General features: G+C 36.1%; 2 protein-coding genes across 4 annotated transcripts in view; one reads left to right on the top strand and one right to left on the bottom strand.

Annotated features, from left to right (window-relative positions):
* The first annotated feature begins 5,294 nt into the window (after positions 1–5,294).
* LOC310737541 (macrophage-expressed gene 1 protein-like) lies at positions 5,295–10,627 on the top strand. Its single transcript, XM_083561891.1, has 2 exons — positions 5,295–5,816; positions 7,630–10,627. The coding sequence occupies exons 1-2, from the start codon at positions 5,367–5,369 to the stop codon at positions 9,319–9,321; spliced, it is 2,142 nt and encodes a 713-aa protein (XP_083418017.1). The 5' UTR covers positions 5,295–5,366; the 3' UTR covers positions 9,322–10,627.
* A 2,402-nt stretch (positions 10,628–13,029) lies between these two features.
* Positions 13,030–15,971, bottom strand: part of LOC310737578 (tumor necrosis factor alpha-induced protein 2-like) — a 19,364-nt gene continuing 16,422 nt past the window's right edge. For 2 of the 3 annotated variants that reach the window (XM_083561952.1, XM_083561953.1), the window contains exons 13-15: positions 15,933–15,971; positions 14,333–15,045; positions 13,030–13,616 (exon numbers count right to left, since the gene is read on the bottom strand). The exon at positions 15,933–15,971 is cut by the window's right edge and continues 83 nt beyond it. In XM_083561952.1, coding sequence (XP_083418078.1) covers positions 14,802–15,045; positions 15,933–15,971 — 283 coding nt within the window. In that variant the 3' untranslated portion in view covers positions 13,030–13,616; positions 14,333–14,801. Of the gene's footprint in view, positions 13,617–13,982; positions 15,046–15,932 lie in introns of those variants that run through there. The other variant, XM_083561951.1, reaches the window with a different exon arrangement.

Below are 15,971 nucleotides of genomic sequence, written 5' to 3'. Positions count from 1 at the left end.
ACACATGCACTTTATGTGGGGAGGACACTTACTAGTCCTTAGCCTTGTGTTTCTGTTTCTGTGATTGTTGTTTAATGTAGCTTAAGGGTTCTGGAGGAACGTTGTTTCATTTCACTGTGTACTGAGTCGGGTATATATGGTGAAATGACAATAAAAGCTTCTTGACTTTACTTCTTGACTTAGTTATATGGACCACATTCTTTGTGATTTCTATGCATGGAATTGTGAAAATTCAAAATTCATTTTGTGTTTATTTACAAGTAGTCTCTTGTATACAGTTCTCTTTTGCACATTGGACTGTATAACATATTATACAGTAGCTTTACTGGTGGCGCTGTTCTGTGTTTTGTGTATCTGTCCCACACAATCTGTCTTGTGTTGTCTATTGAACTTGTCTTTTGTCTGCATTGTTTGCACTAGGCTGCACACGATACACTTTATGTAGTTAGTACAACTTACTGTAGTCCTTAGCTCTGTGTTCTGTATATAGCTCTATGTTGTTTTATGTAGCACCAGGGCTCTGGAGAAATGTTGTCTCACTATGTACTGTGTTCAGCTATACATGGTTGAAATAACAATAAAAGCTTATTGACGACTTCTTGACTGTATGCACCCAATATTCTGATGTTAACTGGACAACAGTTTTCAATTTGAGGGCATATATACGATATAAATGAGTCGATTAACAAAAAAACTTGTAAATAGGGACATTGCAGATCATGTTTCTTTTTTAGAGCACATTCCTCTTTTTGTATTGACCTAAATACCCAGCTAACCATTGCAGAGGATGGCACACAGAATGAAAGCTCTAGATGTGTTTTCATCCTGTTGCCAAACAAAAGCTTTGCTGCCAGAAACACAAAGGACAATGACACAAGAATGCTTTGGACAGACATGGGCTCTCGGGATTACCTTTGAAATCAGAAGGGCTGAAAAGGCTTACTATTGACTGAGCCAGTGGGCAGCACAATGGACAACAGTGCACCACTGAAAGGCCCTAGTGGGTATCGACCAGGTTGGCAAAACCTGTGTGCTGAAATAATGTCTTTTTCTTTTTCTGTCCAATTAAACAAAGCTCATGAAGGCCTCAGTAACTATGCCATCAAATGGGTTAAATGAGAATCTCTGGAATAATGAATACCTTTGGGTTAAACCTTTAGTGCAGTTAAAATAATGTTGTGGACATTTTGAAGTCAGAGCTTTAATTCATAATTGCCATAAAACAAGAGGACAATTATGTTGTTATATTGCAACCAATGTAATAATGAAGAGGTTTACTGGGCTTGTTACTAATGCTCTCCCTCAAGAGTTGTCTACAGAAGCCTTAAAATACCAAGTTGTACCCAGGAGAATTTTACCAGCTGAGAACTGAGCACCAGCACACAACAATGTTGAGTCAAGACTGGGTGAGTAAAGAGCTCCCTGTAAATAGATCTAGGTACAGGTGGTGCTGATTGCCACTGAGCATAATTAAGAGACTGCTTTCTGGCTTTCTCTGAGGGCTCATTATATTAACTCAGGTATATTAGCAAGAGTGATTCAATCTCAATATCTGAGTTTAATTACTGTCATATTTACATAGCATATGTTCTCATATATTTATGGGCTGCATGTTGTAATTGCATGTATCATTTCTGTCACAGCTTCATGGTTCTCTGTTTACTTCTGACCTTGAGTCACTGTCTGTGTCTGCTACTTTACATTGTCCGTATTGAATGTTTATGAGTTCGCAGTGCCACGTGAGAAGATGACGGTGGCCAGTGTTCCCTGAGTGAGATTTATCATTACCCTGACCAGGATGAAATAGTTATTATTTAAATAATGAGCAACATGTAAGAATGGGATGAACTTTTGACTTGGTTAGATTGAATTAATGTGTAACCATAAACACTAAAATGCAGAGTGGAGTGATTTAATTGAATATGCTCTAGAGGGCAGCATAGCATATACCCTCACTGAGCACTTTTAATAGGAACCCTATTCAGAATTATCTTTCAGAATAATTTTCAATGACAAGTATTTTGGGTTGCATGTACAAGGAATTTATCATGGTGTGCTGATGCTATAACATATAAACAACTATAAAATATAGGAAAATAAAGTAAGAAAGATAAAGATTATCTATATAATTTTTGTAGGGTATTTGAAGTGAGGCAGTGCAAATAATAATGACAGTTTAATCAGAGAAATTATTTTTAGCTCCCACTTGAGGTCCTGAGAGATAATGGTTTCCAGGAAGCAGAAGGACTCGACATTGTCTATAGCAGAGTCACATAATATGAAGGGGGAGTGAGGCTAGTGTTAGGTTCTTTCTAAAGTCTATTACCCTCTACACTGTTGTTACAGAATTGTGCTCCAGGTTGTTCTGACTGCACCAGGCCACCAGACAATTGATTTCCCACCTGTAGGTAGACTTAGCCCCTTCAGAGATTAGCTCAATGAGGGTGGTGTCATCTGTACACTTAAGTAGCTTTACAGACTGGTGACTAGAGGTGCAGCTGTTTGTACATAGGTAGAAGAGTAGAGGAGAAAGAACCCAGCCTTGTGGGGAGCCAGTGGTGATGGTCTGCGACTCGGCGACATGTCTCCCATTTTCACGTGTTGTCTCTTGTCAGACAGAAAGTCTGTTATCCACCTGCAGGTTTAATCAGACACACTTAGCTGGGAGAAAGCCTATTCTGTAGCAGAGTGGGGATGATTTTATTGAAGGCAGAGCTAAAATCCACAAACAGGATCCTGGCATAGGTTCCTGGGGAGTCTAGTTGTTGGAGGATAAAGTGAAGGGTCATGTTAACTGCATCATCTACAAACCTGTTTGCTCTGTAGGCAAACTGTAGGGGGTCCAAGAGTAGGTCTGTGATGTATTTTATGTAGGGCAGCATAGGGCGTTCAAAGGACTTTATTACTATACATTTACATTTACATTTACATTTGCGGCATTTAGCAGACGACCTTATCCAGAGCGACGTACAAAAGTGTTTGAGTCTCTAGTAATGAATAAATCTACACTGGTACACAAGATTACAAACTTAATAAAATATAACTCTTGAATTCTACAAAGCAAACTTGGAAAGTGCTAATTTAAGTGTTTCAGAAAGAGGTAGGTCTTCAGTCGTCGCTTGAAGATAGTAAGGGACTTCGCTGTACGGACATCTAGGGGAGGTTCATTTCACCACCTCCGTGCCAGAACAGAGAAGAGCCTTGAAGTGTACTTACCTCTCATTCTGAGAGAAGGTGGTACCAGTCGAGCAGTGCTGGAGGATCTCAGACAGCGTGGTGCAGTGCGAGATGTGATGAGGTCACTGAGGTAAGATGGTGCTGGTCCATTTTTGGCCTTGTAGGAAAGCATCAGTGTTTTGAATCTGATACGTGCAGCTACTGTAAGCCAGTGAAGGGAGCGCAGCAGTGGGGTGGTGTGGGAGAACTTGGGCTGATTGAACACAAGTCGTGCAGCTGCTTAAAATCTGTAAAATAGCATTCAGGGGAAGACCTGCCAGCAGAGAGTTGCAGTAATCAAGTCCTGAAATGACAAGAGACTGAACAACTGGTCGAATCCTTCGGATGTTATAGAGAAGAAATCGACAAGAACGAGCAACATTAGCGGCATGTGAGAAGGACAGTTCATTGTCCATAGATACCCCAAGGTTACAAGCAGTGGCTGAAGGGGAAAGCAAAGAGTCATGAAGTGTTATTTGGAGATCTTGACCTGGAGATGAACTATAGATGTAAGAGTGACGGGTCTGTAGTCATTAAGTCCTGTGATCCTGGGTTTTTTGGGAACATGGATGATGATGCAGATGTTGAAGTAGGCTGGCACATAACATATCTCCAGTGAGATTTCGGAGATATCTGCAAACACTAGAGAAAGCTGATCAGCAAGTATTTCAAACTGCTAAACTCTTGAGGTTTTATAAATAGCAGTCTCTAGAGTTTACTAACAAATGTGCAAGAACAAACATCATAAAAGTGGTAATTTCTGCATATGGAAACTGTTAATAAAAGAGAGCTCAGTAGAGAACAGCCAGACTGGTTCGAGCTGACAGAAAGGCTATAGTAACTAAGACAGCCACTCTGTTTAACTGTGGTGAGAAGAAAAGCATCCCAAAATATACGTAAAAACTTGCGGTAGATGGGGTTCAACAGTCGGGTTGAGTTTGTTTAGCCAAGAAGAGAAAGCTGAGGCTGCATTGAGCATAGGCTGAGCAAAACCATTCAGACTGGAAAAATGTACCCTTGTCTGATTGACCTTGAATTCTGCCGAAGCACAAATGTAGCAACCTGGCTTGTGTCATTAGTTCAGGCTTTTGGAGGGGGTGTTACGGTTTGAGGATTGGTTTTTTTTTTTTTTACCATTTTCTTGTGTTAGGTGTTCTTCAGTGTTTTTTTTTCTAGTCACCAGATCCGAATCCAGTAGACTACTTTGGAATGTAGTAGAATGGGAGATTCACGGCACCTGAAAATTTTTGCAGGAAGTGGGTCAAAATGAACCAGAATCTCAAAAAAATGTTTCCCACATCTTGTGGAATTCACGTATTAGTAATAAAGTGCTTAATGAGCTTAAATGAGAATTGTACTGCAGCCAACCATAAAGGGGCTTCAAGGACATTTTAGTTTCATATTTTGTTCATATATTATAATTAAACAACGAATGACATGCATCAAAGCTGAAATGTGCTTGCAGAGTCACCGTCAAATGTGTTGTAAAGATTTTTGTGTTAGAAAATTAATCCACACCTTCTAACCAAACAGATTTTATTGAACTTTTTTATATACAAAAAAAAGCTGTGGTTAAACTTGGAATTAGAAATCCGGGTTATAATTATGGGTTATAATAATAACCCATAAAATGGGTAGCACTGCCCACTGCTTATTGTAATGAGCTGAACCAAAGCCTCCAAACAGCAAACAATAACAAGGAGCTACATATTTGCCTGAACTAAGATAATAGAGAAATTGATTTATGAACCCATCCTTATCTGGGTTGCACTGAAAGTTGTAAAATTATTATATGTAAGTCTAATTTGGATATTTGCTGCTCCAAACACTACATTACTTACGTTATGCAGTTATGCAGTTTTTTCCTGCAGACCCGTATTAACTGTTTTCTTTAAACATGATTTAATCACATTTTGCCAATGTTTAGAGAAAACATAGACAGAGATTCCGAAAATTTGTTTGCAAATGTGCAGAACTCTGTATAAACAGGATGTGGTTGAATGTATCTCTTTTCTTTAGTTCAAAAATGAAACTGAAAAGATGCGGTTTCAGTATTTTCAGTCTGAGGTACTTAAGACCCTCCCATCACTTGAGAACAAGACAATAAATACCCGTATACCCATGATTTAGAGCCTTTTCTCTTGATAACCATGGGTTTAGAATTATTCTCTCTTTTATCTATTCTTTCATTTGTCGATCCTGCTGACTTTCATCCAGTCATTCGACCTAGCAATGGGCTTCGTGATTGCTTCAAGAACCTTGGTGTTCCGGCACTCGAGGTTCTGCCTGGTGGAGGTTGGGACAACCTGCGCAACATAGATATGGGCCGGGTGATGAACCTAAGCTATTCACTATGCCAGACCACTGAGGATGGTGCCTATATCATTCCAGATGAGACATTTGTCATACCACAGAAGATGAGCTCAGTGGAGATGAACTCTGAGATAATTAGCTCATGGCTTGAACAGAAAAGTTCCACTTCAAGATCGATCAATGCCGATGCTTCTTTCGACACATTTGTGAATGGCAAGTTCTCTACAGAGAACAAACGCATGAAAACACATCAAGTCAAGGAGAAGTCAGTTACAGCTCAGGTGCAGGTAAGGACCAGACCTTTTAATCTTTCAGAGTAAAACAGTAGTTTTTAACCAAGACATATAACACAGGGTATGATGAGGCAAAAAACACTGATTTATTAAAATGATTGGAATAGTATCTTTTAAAAAAGCTCATTTTTTGTCCAGAGAATGTCTTTTTTTTAATTTTCTGGGACACTGTGAGGAAACGCATTTATCTTATAACCAGCATTTTATCCATTTTGCTTTTTGCACTAAATTAAAGCTTAAAACAATTGAATTTTTTTTTTTTTTTTTTTTTAGAGAAGTGGTAAATCATGTAAATGCCTAGAATTATTTGACAACATAAAATTGTAATTATTAATAAAACGTTTGTACAAATAAACTATAAACATACTTTTATTTTTATTGTCTTATTAGTAAATTATTAGTGAATTCAGATATTTTGGCACACTTTTTACATTTCCAGATTGTCTAAGTTGATTTGCCATTAAAAAAAATAAAATATGCAACTTATATTTATTATATCCTCAAGGTGAATATACTTACTATAGAAAAATAACTCTATATCTCTATTGGCATTCGGTATTTTCTTTGTATTTGATGGTGATATTCTGGCACCTATAGTTATCAAGAAGGCATCAAGTTTCTTCTTTGGAATTATGTACAGTCAAAACATGTTAGGGACAGTCAAAACATTTTAATTGTAGTCAAAACATGTTAGGTTCTCAAAGTGTTGGGCACGCTTCCCTAGTAGGAATTAAAGGTGGGGTACAAAGAATGGCAGGATTTATATAATTTTTCTGTGTTCTTCCTTAATCTTCAGTTATGATTTCTTTCTATTTCATACACTCAAAGCAACCACAAACAAACAATTAGGTAATTTGTAATGCAAGTAAATTAAAGCATCTATTGATGCTTTTTTATGTTATTTAATTAGAACTTGATATTTTAATAAATTAGACATTTTTTAACTTGAAGTATTCCAAATCCACTTCCTTCTAAAGTGGGGAATGGCAGAAAATGTTTAAGGACCATTGGTATAGTCAAAACATGTAAAATTGTCAAAATTTAACTCTGACAAATCAATGAAAAGGACATTTATATAACACTTGCATATTCACATAGAAAAGTTTAAAACCTGCACAAGAATATGCAAATAACAACACATCTAACACATTCCAGAATTGGTGGTGGTCTTGTGCATGTACCATGAAGAATTTTTTCATATTACACTCTCATGTAATATGAATATGGGGTATTCTCATACAGTCAATACTTAACATAACACTGTGAAGTAACCAGACAAATATGATATACACCTACACACTGGTACAATAGCATTTACTTGGTAGTATTTGTTGTCCCTCTTAATCTTTATCTGTAAAGGTAAAATACATTGATTATTCCTTTTCACTGCTTTTTATCAATGCTGAAAAAAGCAACCTTTTTTTAAATTAATAATTTCCAGCTGGTGCAGTTTCCAGTGGTAAAGATTGATCACAATACAAAACTAAATTATTAGCTTACAACAAAACAAGAAAAACATGAACGAATATTTAACAGCTTTTCTTTATATATATATATATATATATATATATATATATATATATATATATATATATATATATATATATATATATATATATATATATATATATATATATATATATATATATGTGTGTGTGTGTGTGTGTGTGTGTGTGTGTGTGTGTGTGTGTGTGTGTGTGTGTGTGCTTATTGAATTGTATGTATTTGTGAAACCTCATCTTATTCATATAAATTGATTTAGGCTGGTTTACCTACCACCTCAATTTCTTGTTTTTGCTTACCACAGGTGCGTAACCATCTGTACACTGTAAAGGCTTATCCTGACTTTACTCTGGATGCACGTTTTGCCCGACAGGCAGAGGAAATTGCAGATGCCATTGAAAACCATCAAACTCGCCAGGTTGCCTACCTGTCAGAAAAAATGGTGCTTGATTATGGTACACATGTCATCACAAGTGTGGATGCTGGTGCTATTTTGATGCAAGAGGACTATTTAAAATCATCTTATATTACTGATACACAGTCCTCTCAGACCACTGTTACAGCATTGGCTGGTTTAAACTTTTTTAACAAAGCAAAATTTATTATTGGCAGTAAGGAGTCACAAGAAACATCTGAAACTAGGACATACCAGAGTAATCTTACATACTCCATAACCATGAGTCATGGGGGAGCTTTGTTTTTTCCTGGCATCACTCTACAAAAATGGCAGGAGAGCACTTCAAACAATCTAATTGCTATTGACTGTAGTGGATTACCACTTCCTTTCTTTCTCAATCCATCAACATTCCCAGACCTCCCAATTCCAACAGTAAACAAGTTAGCGCTGTCAGTGCATAAGGCCATAGAACGTTACTACAAAATTAACACCTATCCTGGATGTGTTGATCCAGACTCCAAAAATTTCAACTTCCAAGCTAATGTGGATGATGCATCTTGTGAAGGTCCAAGCACCAACCTTAGTTTTGGTGGTGTTTTTCAAAAGTGCACCCAGCTGACTCCAGATGCAGGTGAAATTTGTCAGGAACTTGCAGTAAAAAATCCAGCCACTGGCTTGTTTTCCTGCCAACATCCATACACTGCTTCACTATTGCGCTCTGAAGTGCAAGAAAGACCATATCATAGTTATGAGTGCTACCAACAATGTTCTACATCCTTTTTCTTTTTCAAAAATTGTCAAGATGAATGTGAAAATGTGTATCATGTTCGAAAAGCACAGGTTGATACTTATTGGTGTTCCACTAATGCCCAAGTTCCAGAATACTCAGGGTATCTCTTTGGTGGTCTATTTGGCCCTTCTTTACAAAATCCTTTAACCAAATTCCGATCCTGTCCTTCAAACTTCTTTGCCTTAAAATTTTTATCCAGTGGCATTATGATCTGTCTAAGCAATGACTATGAGGCAGCAACAAAATTCTCTGTACCATTTGGAGGGTTTTTTAGTTGCCAGGCCACCAATCTGCTTGCAGGGAGTCAATCACGTTGCCCCCCACAGTTTAGCCAACATCTCCTTACCATAAGCGATGGCTGCCAGGTTCTCTACTGTGTTCAGTCAGGTATTTTCACTGGTAGTGAGTTACCCCCCATTCATCTACCACCTTTTACAAGACCTCCAGTGATCAGTTTAATAGCTACAAACACTGTATTTGTGATGACTGAAGGAAACCAGGCCTGGGTAAGAATCAAAGGGACTAAGATGTGGAAGGTGGCCAGGCCTGAGGACATTGAGAAAATGTCCCAAATTTTTAAGGACCCAAATCCTAAGTCACAAAATAAAACGTTTGGCATAGCTTTTGGTGCTGTAGCCTTGCTGATGCTTGTGGTGTCAGTTGTAGCAGTAGTAATAAGAAGGAGGAAGAGGTCTCTTGTAAGCAATAGAGGCTATGAGGAGATTTATAATGAAGAACAGTGTGAGACAACCATAGAATGCCAGACAGAGCAACAGTCTGAGAGTCAAACCACCAGTCTCTTGGCATAGTGTTTCTTCCTCAGTGTACTTATTAAAACTCTTCTATAAAAAACATACACACTATACATTTACAGTAAATCTTACTGGAAATTGGTCATATAAAATATATTGCTTCATGCCCTATTTCCAGAATTAATGTTATTGAACTGCTGAGTTTGCTATAAGTGTTCATTTTTATGTCAAAAACGTATTTGAAACCCAATAAACTACACTAATGTAAGCAGCATGCTGTGCATACAGACTGATACTGTAACAAAGAAATGAGAATCAAACATCTTAACATAGTTAATGTGTCATCTTTAAAGAAAATAATATAGAAACTTGTCTTTAAGTGAACAATTTGGCCTATATTATACTATTAGCATTATACTTATATCCTTATATCCTTGTTTGAGACACATAAAAGTACAAATGCATAAATGTATATTCTCTTCTTCTTCCATTCTCAAAAAAATATGTGGATCACATAGTTTAGATAAACTTGCTAGGTTTACACAAGACCTAGGTTGAGCTATTGAAAATTAAATTGTGCAGATTGTTCTCTAAACAACGATTTGGTTAAACATCACGTTTTCTTTTTTCTGCAAATATTCTACAGGCAGACTTAAATGTCTTGTGCATTTATTATAACACTGGGGCAGTGCTGACTGTTTGTTTGTGAAGATTGTGATTTACTGTAGATCATACTTCACTGTGACCAGGGACCATGGCTAAGGAACTTAAAAAAGTACAGAGTAACAGGGTAAAACAAAGCAAATGTGCATTAAAAGTCTTTAGTAAAAGGTGGAACTAATGCTTATATGCAGTAGAGCACTGCAGAGTATGCCATGAATCGTATTCAAGCCATTCTGCTTCCACAAAACCTATGCTTTTTTCATTTGGTTCATTTATTATAAAAACTACAAAATAATTCATAATTCATTTATTATAATAACTATAATACTATAATGATAGCATAATAATATTTTAGGACTTGATTTGGTTGTGAACAGAACTATTGTGCATTCTGTAATAATGTTCTTTTTCTTTTACACAATATGTACTTACACTTCTGGTTAAAAACGTACATTTCCAGTGTTAAAACAATTTCTGAAAATGCTAATGGAATGAAACTATAAGTCATTTGGATCAGTTTATTCTCCTTCTCCTTTTTTCTTTTTCTTCTTCTTCTTCTTAATATTATTTCTTTATTCTATATTCATACCTGTAAATACATTGCTATTGTCTATGTATCCTCTATCTATGCACAAGAATGTCGAGACTCTTCTTGTTTTTATGACTTTTATTTTATTAAAAAAAACATCCAAGCTATAAATATTTTCATTATTTTATTCATCTTGTCATTTATTCTTCATATAATTCTTTTTTCTTAACTGTTTATATAATTACAAAAATATTGGTACTTTTTTAATTGTATTTTTTATCATTAATAATTAATAAAAAGGAAAAAGAAAATGTGAAGTAATAAAGTGCAGATACATTATTTTGACTTTAGTGTTTGTTTCACAATGTGCACTTTTATTATGCACTGATGTGATATATAGTAAAACAAATGCATACAAGTTTCATCATATTCTGAATGGACCACTTTCTGTAATTTTGGTGATTCTCATGGCAACCAGTTAGAAGGTTAATGAAATAATCTAGGTTTATGCTATATGGCAAATTAAAAATATGGTCTGGTGTCCATATACCTATGGTCATATAGTATAGAAGCAATAGCATGCTGTTATGGAAGATTTATTAATTTGTTGGACAAATAGGAAGAGGACCAAAAGAAACCACACCACACCAAACGAAGAACAAATAAGAAAAATATGTTAAGGGGGGCATTGTAATTTTATTGAATATGCTCCAGAGGGCAGTGTAACATATAATAAGTGTACTGTATACCATTAGCTGACCTAAAATAACCCTAAGAGGAATCATTGAGCAGATCTCTTTTATTTGAGCTCTGTCTTTGTAGCTATTGGGGCTGTAAAAATTAACACGTTAATAATGTGTTAACGCAAATTAATTTTAAATGCGGTAACTTTATTAATGAGCAATTGATGCAGTGTGCATATCTTTTTTATGAAGGATATAAATAAAGGAATAATAAATAAATATTAAAGAGAAAATGAAAATCAGATAAAAAAAATATATATATTATAAACCCCATAAATTTTTTTTTTTTTTAATCACTAAAATTTGTTTTAATGATGCCCCAAGTCTCAAATCAAGCACCAAAATCTGCCATGATTCTTTCTGCTACTTCTGCTTCTGCATCTGATTCTTGTTCTTCTTTTTCTTCTTCTTCTTTGTTAGTGTTTCGCATTCTGAAGTAAAGCATTTAAAACTTATATCCCTATTTCCCAGACCAAAACGCTATGATGCCATGATGCAGTTAAAACCGTCCGTGTCGAAACATAGCAAAAATACTGCACCTTACACATTGAGACATTTTATGTGGAATATGAGGAATATATTTATGAGGAATATATGAGGGATTATATGTATATATAAAGCAACAACGAAACGCAACAAAGATAAAAGTCCATTGTTGGGATGGCTAGGTCCTTCACAATCTTCCTGGCCCTGGTCCAGCACCGCGTGCTGTAGATGTCCTGCAGGTTAGTTCTCCTGGCACCATCTCTCCAGGTTTTTAATCTCCTGTAGGTAGGCCGTCTCGTCGTTGTTGGAGATCAGGCCCACCACAACAGTGTCGTCAGCAAACTTGATAATGGTGGAGTTGGAAGTGGCCACACAGTCATAACCACCATGTGTAAACACAGCAATATGTATATTATTGAAACAATAAACTAAATGGTCCTTAGAAGAGAATATGGAGGAACTCAACGAGCACTTTATTACGAAGTTTTGTACACTACTCATTCACACAATTATCGAATCAGCCAATCATGTGACAGCAGTACAATGCATAAAATCAGATACAAGCCAAAAGCTTTGTATAATGTTTATATCATGTCATAACTGCTGGTTTGAGTATTTCTGTAGTTGCTGATTACATGAGAGTTTTTCACACACAAAAGTTTATTCACAATGCTGCAATAATGAAAAGTATCCAAAAAGCAGCATGATGAAGAAGAGGTCAATCGAAAAATTACCTGACTGGTTTAAGCTGACAGAAAGCTACAGTAACTTTGATAACCAGTCTGTACAACTGTTTTGAGCAGAAAATCATATCAAACTGCACAAAACATTCAAGCTTGCGGTAATGACTACTTCCAGCATGATAATGCATCAGGGACAATACAAAAGTCATCTTAAACTGGTTTCATGAACATAACAAAGAGTTTAGTGTTTTTCATTGGCCTTTCCAGTCACCGGATGTGACTCCAACAGAACACAATTGGGTTTTGGTAGAACAGGGCATTTGTCAAATCTACAAAAATGTCTTGATGCAATTATCTCTACATGGTTGAATAATAAATAATAAATAATTGAGGCTGCCATAAATAATTGAGGCTGTTTTTTCGAAAAATGTGAGGACTCTTTACATGTGTGGCAATTTATTTCTCATAGGGAATTTCGACATCACATATGCTATTAATAAAGCACATGTTTCCTGAGCAATGGGGCCAGCATTAACTCTGTGAGAACTGCATGAATCCTTTCTGTGTGTATTTCTTTTTTTTTTTTTATAACCGTGAGTTTCATACCGATTAGTTAATGCATACATGCTGAGTCGTAAACCAAGTATGATTAGTCATTAAACAGGTTCAACATGTTTTATTTTGTATCACAGACTATATAATAAAACAATCACAGTACATGTTTTATTTAAAACAGTAATGTGAAATGATGGAAATGAGATACAACTTAAATAAACGTACCACCACCACTAAGAAATCAGGAAATCAGGAAATTAGGACACTGCTTTGGAACTGCTTGATGTTATGGACAAGGTCACTATGATTCATTTTCCCACAGATTTTGTTATTTACAGTTGCAAGTTGCAAGTGGTACCTTTCAACATTCTCTAAGTAGGAACAACTGGACATTTAGGCCAACTAATATGATTGTTGCAAAGAAGCTATTAGTTTAATAATGGAACACCACCACCGTAACCGCTCTACCAAACACTAGCTATATTTTTTTTATTTGAGAAACAACATTTAGAATTGTCACCAGCACAGGTAAATCACACTAAACCTGACAGTTTGTAAAAGAATAATTTATTTACAAGATTAATTAATTTATTTTTGGAAGATTTTGGGTTATTTAAACTACTACCATTATTTTTGTTGATTGTGTGGCAAAGTAGTTGGTGGATTAGTTTAATAACGCTTTTTGTAAAGACACTGATATACCGTATTTTTCGGACTATAAGCCGCTTCGTTGTTTAAGCCGCGGGGTTCAAAAACGTGGGGAAAAAGTAGAGGCTTATAGTCCAAAAAATTCCTGGTTTCACAAACTTCAAGCCAAAAAACTGAACCCCATAACAATACACCAATGAAATTTCAGAACGGAAACGGAAAAACCTTTTTTTTAAACGCACAACGATGCCAAAAGATAAACTCCCAAGAGAAAGGAAAAAGGAGGACAGTGAACAATGACTTTCTTGGTCGGCTACTGTTTAGATACAAGCCGTTGTAGCACGTTGAGTCTGGGTGAAGGGAGAGCTCGCTAACTCCAGTTACAACAGAAATCATATAAGCACAGACAGGTTTCCAAAACTCGTGCTTTTTTATTTTTCTTGGCAACAGCGTTACGGGTTAGTCAAAGAAACTTAGAAATGAGCATCAGAAAATAATAAGGACATAATCCTCGTCTTGCACACATGCAGTAATACCGGAAAATGCAGTGCCAGGCTATTCCCAAAATACCGCTATGCTCCTAAAGGAAGCGCAACATATTTCACCCGTTACACCGCGTGTAACGTGTCTTTCGTTAAAGCCTGTGCAAAGTTCATTAGTTTCAGTGTAGACTGCGGCTTATTTATGTTCAAAATAAAAATATTTGTAAAATTCAGTGGGTGCGGCTTATATATGGGTGCGCTTTATAGTCCAGAAATTACGATAAGTAAAATCTCTTAGTTTACATACATGTGTACCTATATTCATGCCCACATTTGATATATTTCTAGCTTCTGATTAAATAAAAGGAGGATGATAATGACTTTAATTACTGTTGGCAATGCTGAAAAGGAAAAAAGGTGGTGCAATTTTGTCCCAAATAAGTCAGTTATCCAGATTCTTGTATAATGAATCTTTAAATGTCAGCATCACATAATGCCAATATATTTGAACTACACATAGTAATTAGGATGTAATATTGACATGTTCTCTCTCATCTGCATTTTTTATAGTTTCCTTCTCTTCTCCTGAAAACCCTCTTATACTAATTCTTAGCTATCCATTTTTGTAATCCTATAAAATGAGATGCAGAAATATTGAATAATGCCAGCTCGTCTTTATAACCTGAACTATGTGTAATGTAATTATGCAACTTTTGAATCTTTGTGCTTGCTCATTAAAGCGTAGTTGTTAACATTTCCTACATGGAAGCATTACATTCCAACAAAAGATGGGAAGAATGCAGAAACAAGAAGGGAAACTCAGCGAGATATTTCCAGGCAAATGGGAGAAGAATGTTGGTGCCAGCGCAGAGTCGTCTTTTTCTTCTGAGGGTACTGGCAGATTGTTTACAGTCTGATGATAACACGCTCTGATCATGTGCACATCTGGACATCTGCTTTTCAGCTGCAAGAGCTGACAGACCTGGCGTTCACTGAGTAAAAAGAAGAGGAAACAATGTGATTAGAATGCACAAAGCATTGGCTGTTTGGTTAAATTGTAAGGCTGAAAGTTGTTCTGCTCATTTTTTCTTCCAGAATATATAGGCCATCCACATTCCAGTGCATTCTAAAAAAACTGTACTAGGAAAGAGCTCATTTCTGGCAGGAAAAATTGGATGACTCACCTTTGTGACTATGCCATTGGACTTTTTTCTTGCCTACAGTAATAATATTTCACATGCAGTATTTGAGCTGGAATATGCATTAGTTTAAAATCTCCTCATAGTTCATTTGATCAAAAACAAAAGAGTAGCAACAGGATAAATTGTTGTTGGCAAAGGAAAAAAAGCATGATTAGTGTTTTTAAGTATATGGGTGTTAACTCATTTTTGGTTTGTAGGCAAGCATCAGATTAAATCATACATGAGCAGCTATAGAAAGCCAATAGAGGGAGTGTAGAAAATGAACGCAAATAAAACCTTGTGGAAATTAAAAACAATTCATGCAGCTGCATTATGTATTAGTTACAGAGATCAGATGGTATGCAGGAGCAAGCTGCAGCAGTCAGGACTAGAAATGACAAGGGACTGAAAAAGCACATAACCAGTAAATATAGTTAGTTTGACCAAGTATTCCACTAGGTTTCCAGAGAAGTACAGCAGCTTTTTTTTTATTGGGAATTAAACAAATAATTATCAGGATAAGTTGCTGAGATGTGTGCAGAAACATAAATGTGGTGCAAGTAAATCAAAACACTTGCATGACAAGCAAAAATGTGCTGTATCTTTGCATCATTCCATTGCATCATCAGTGTATATTTTACTATGTGAATACTGAATGTATGCCTTAATTATATACTGTAAAGTTGCCCAAAACCCACCTGAGGTCAGGGTGGTGTTTTAACAACACACAGATTTCC

This window comes from Silurus aristotelis (genome assembly GCF_946808225.1).
Source record: "Silurus aristotelis genome assembly, chromosome: 15".
NCBI lineage: Eukaryota > Metazoa > Chordata > Actinopteri > Siluriformes > Siluridae > Silurus > Silurus aristotelis.
Note: the sequence above shows the minus strand (reverse complement) of the source record. Positions and strands in the feature narration are given on the sequence as shown.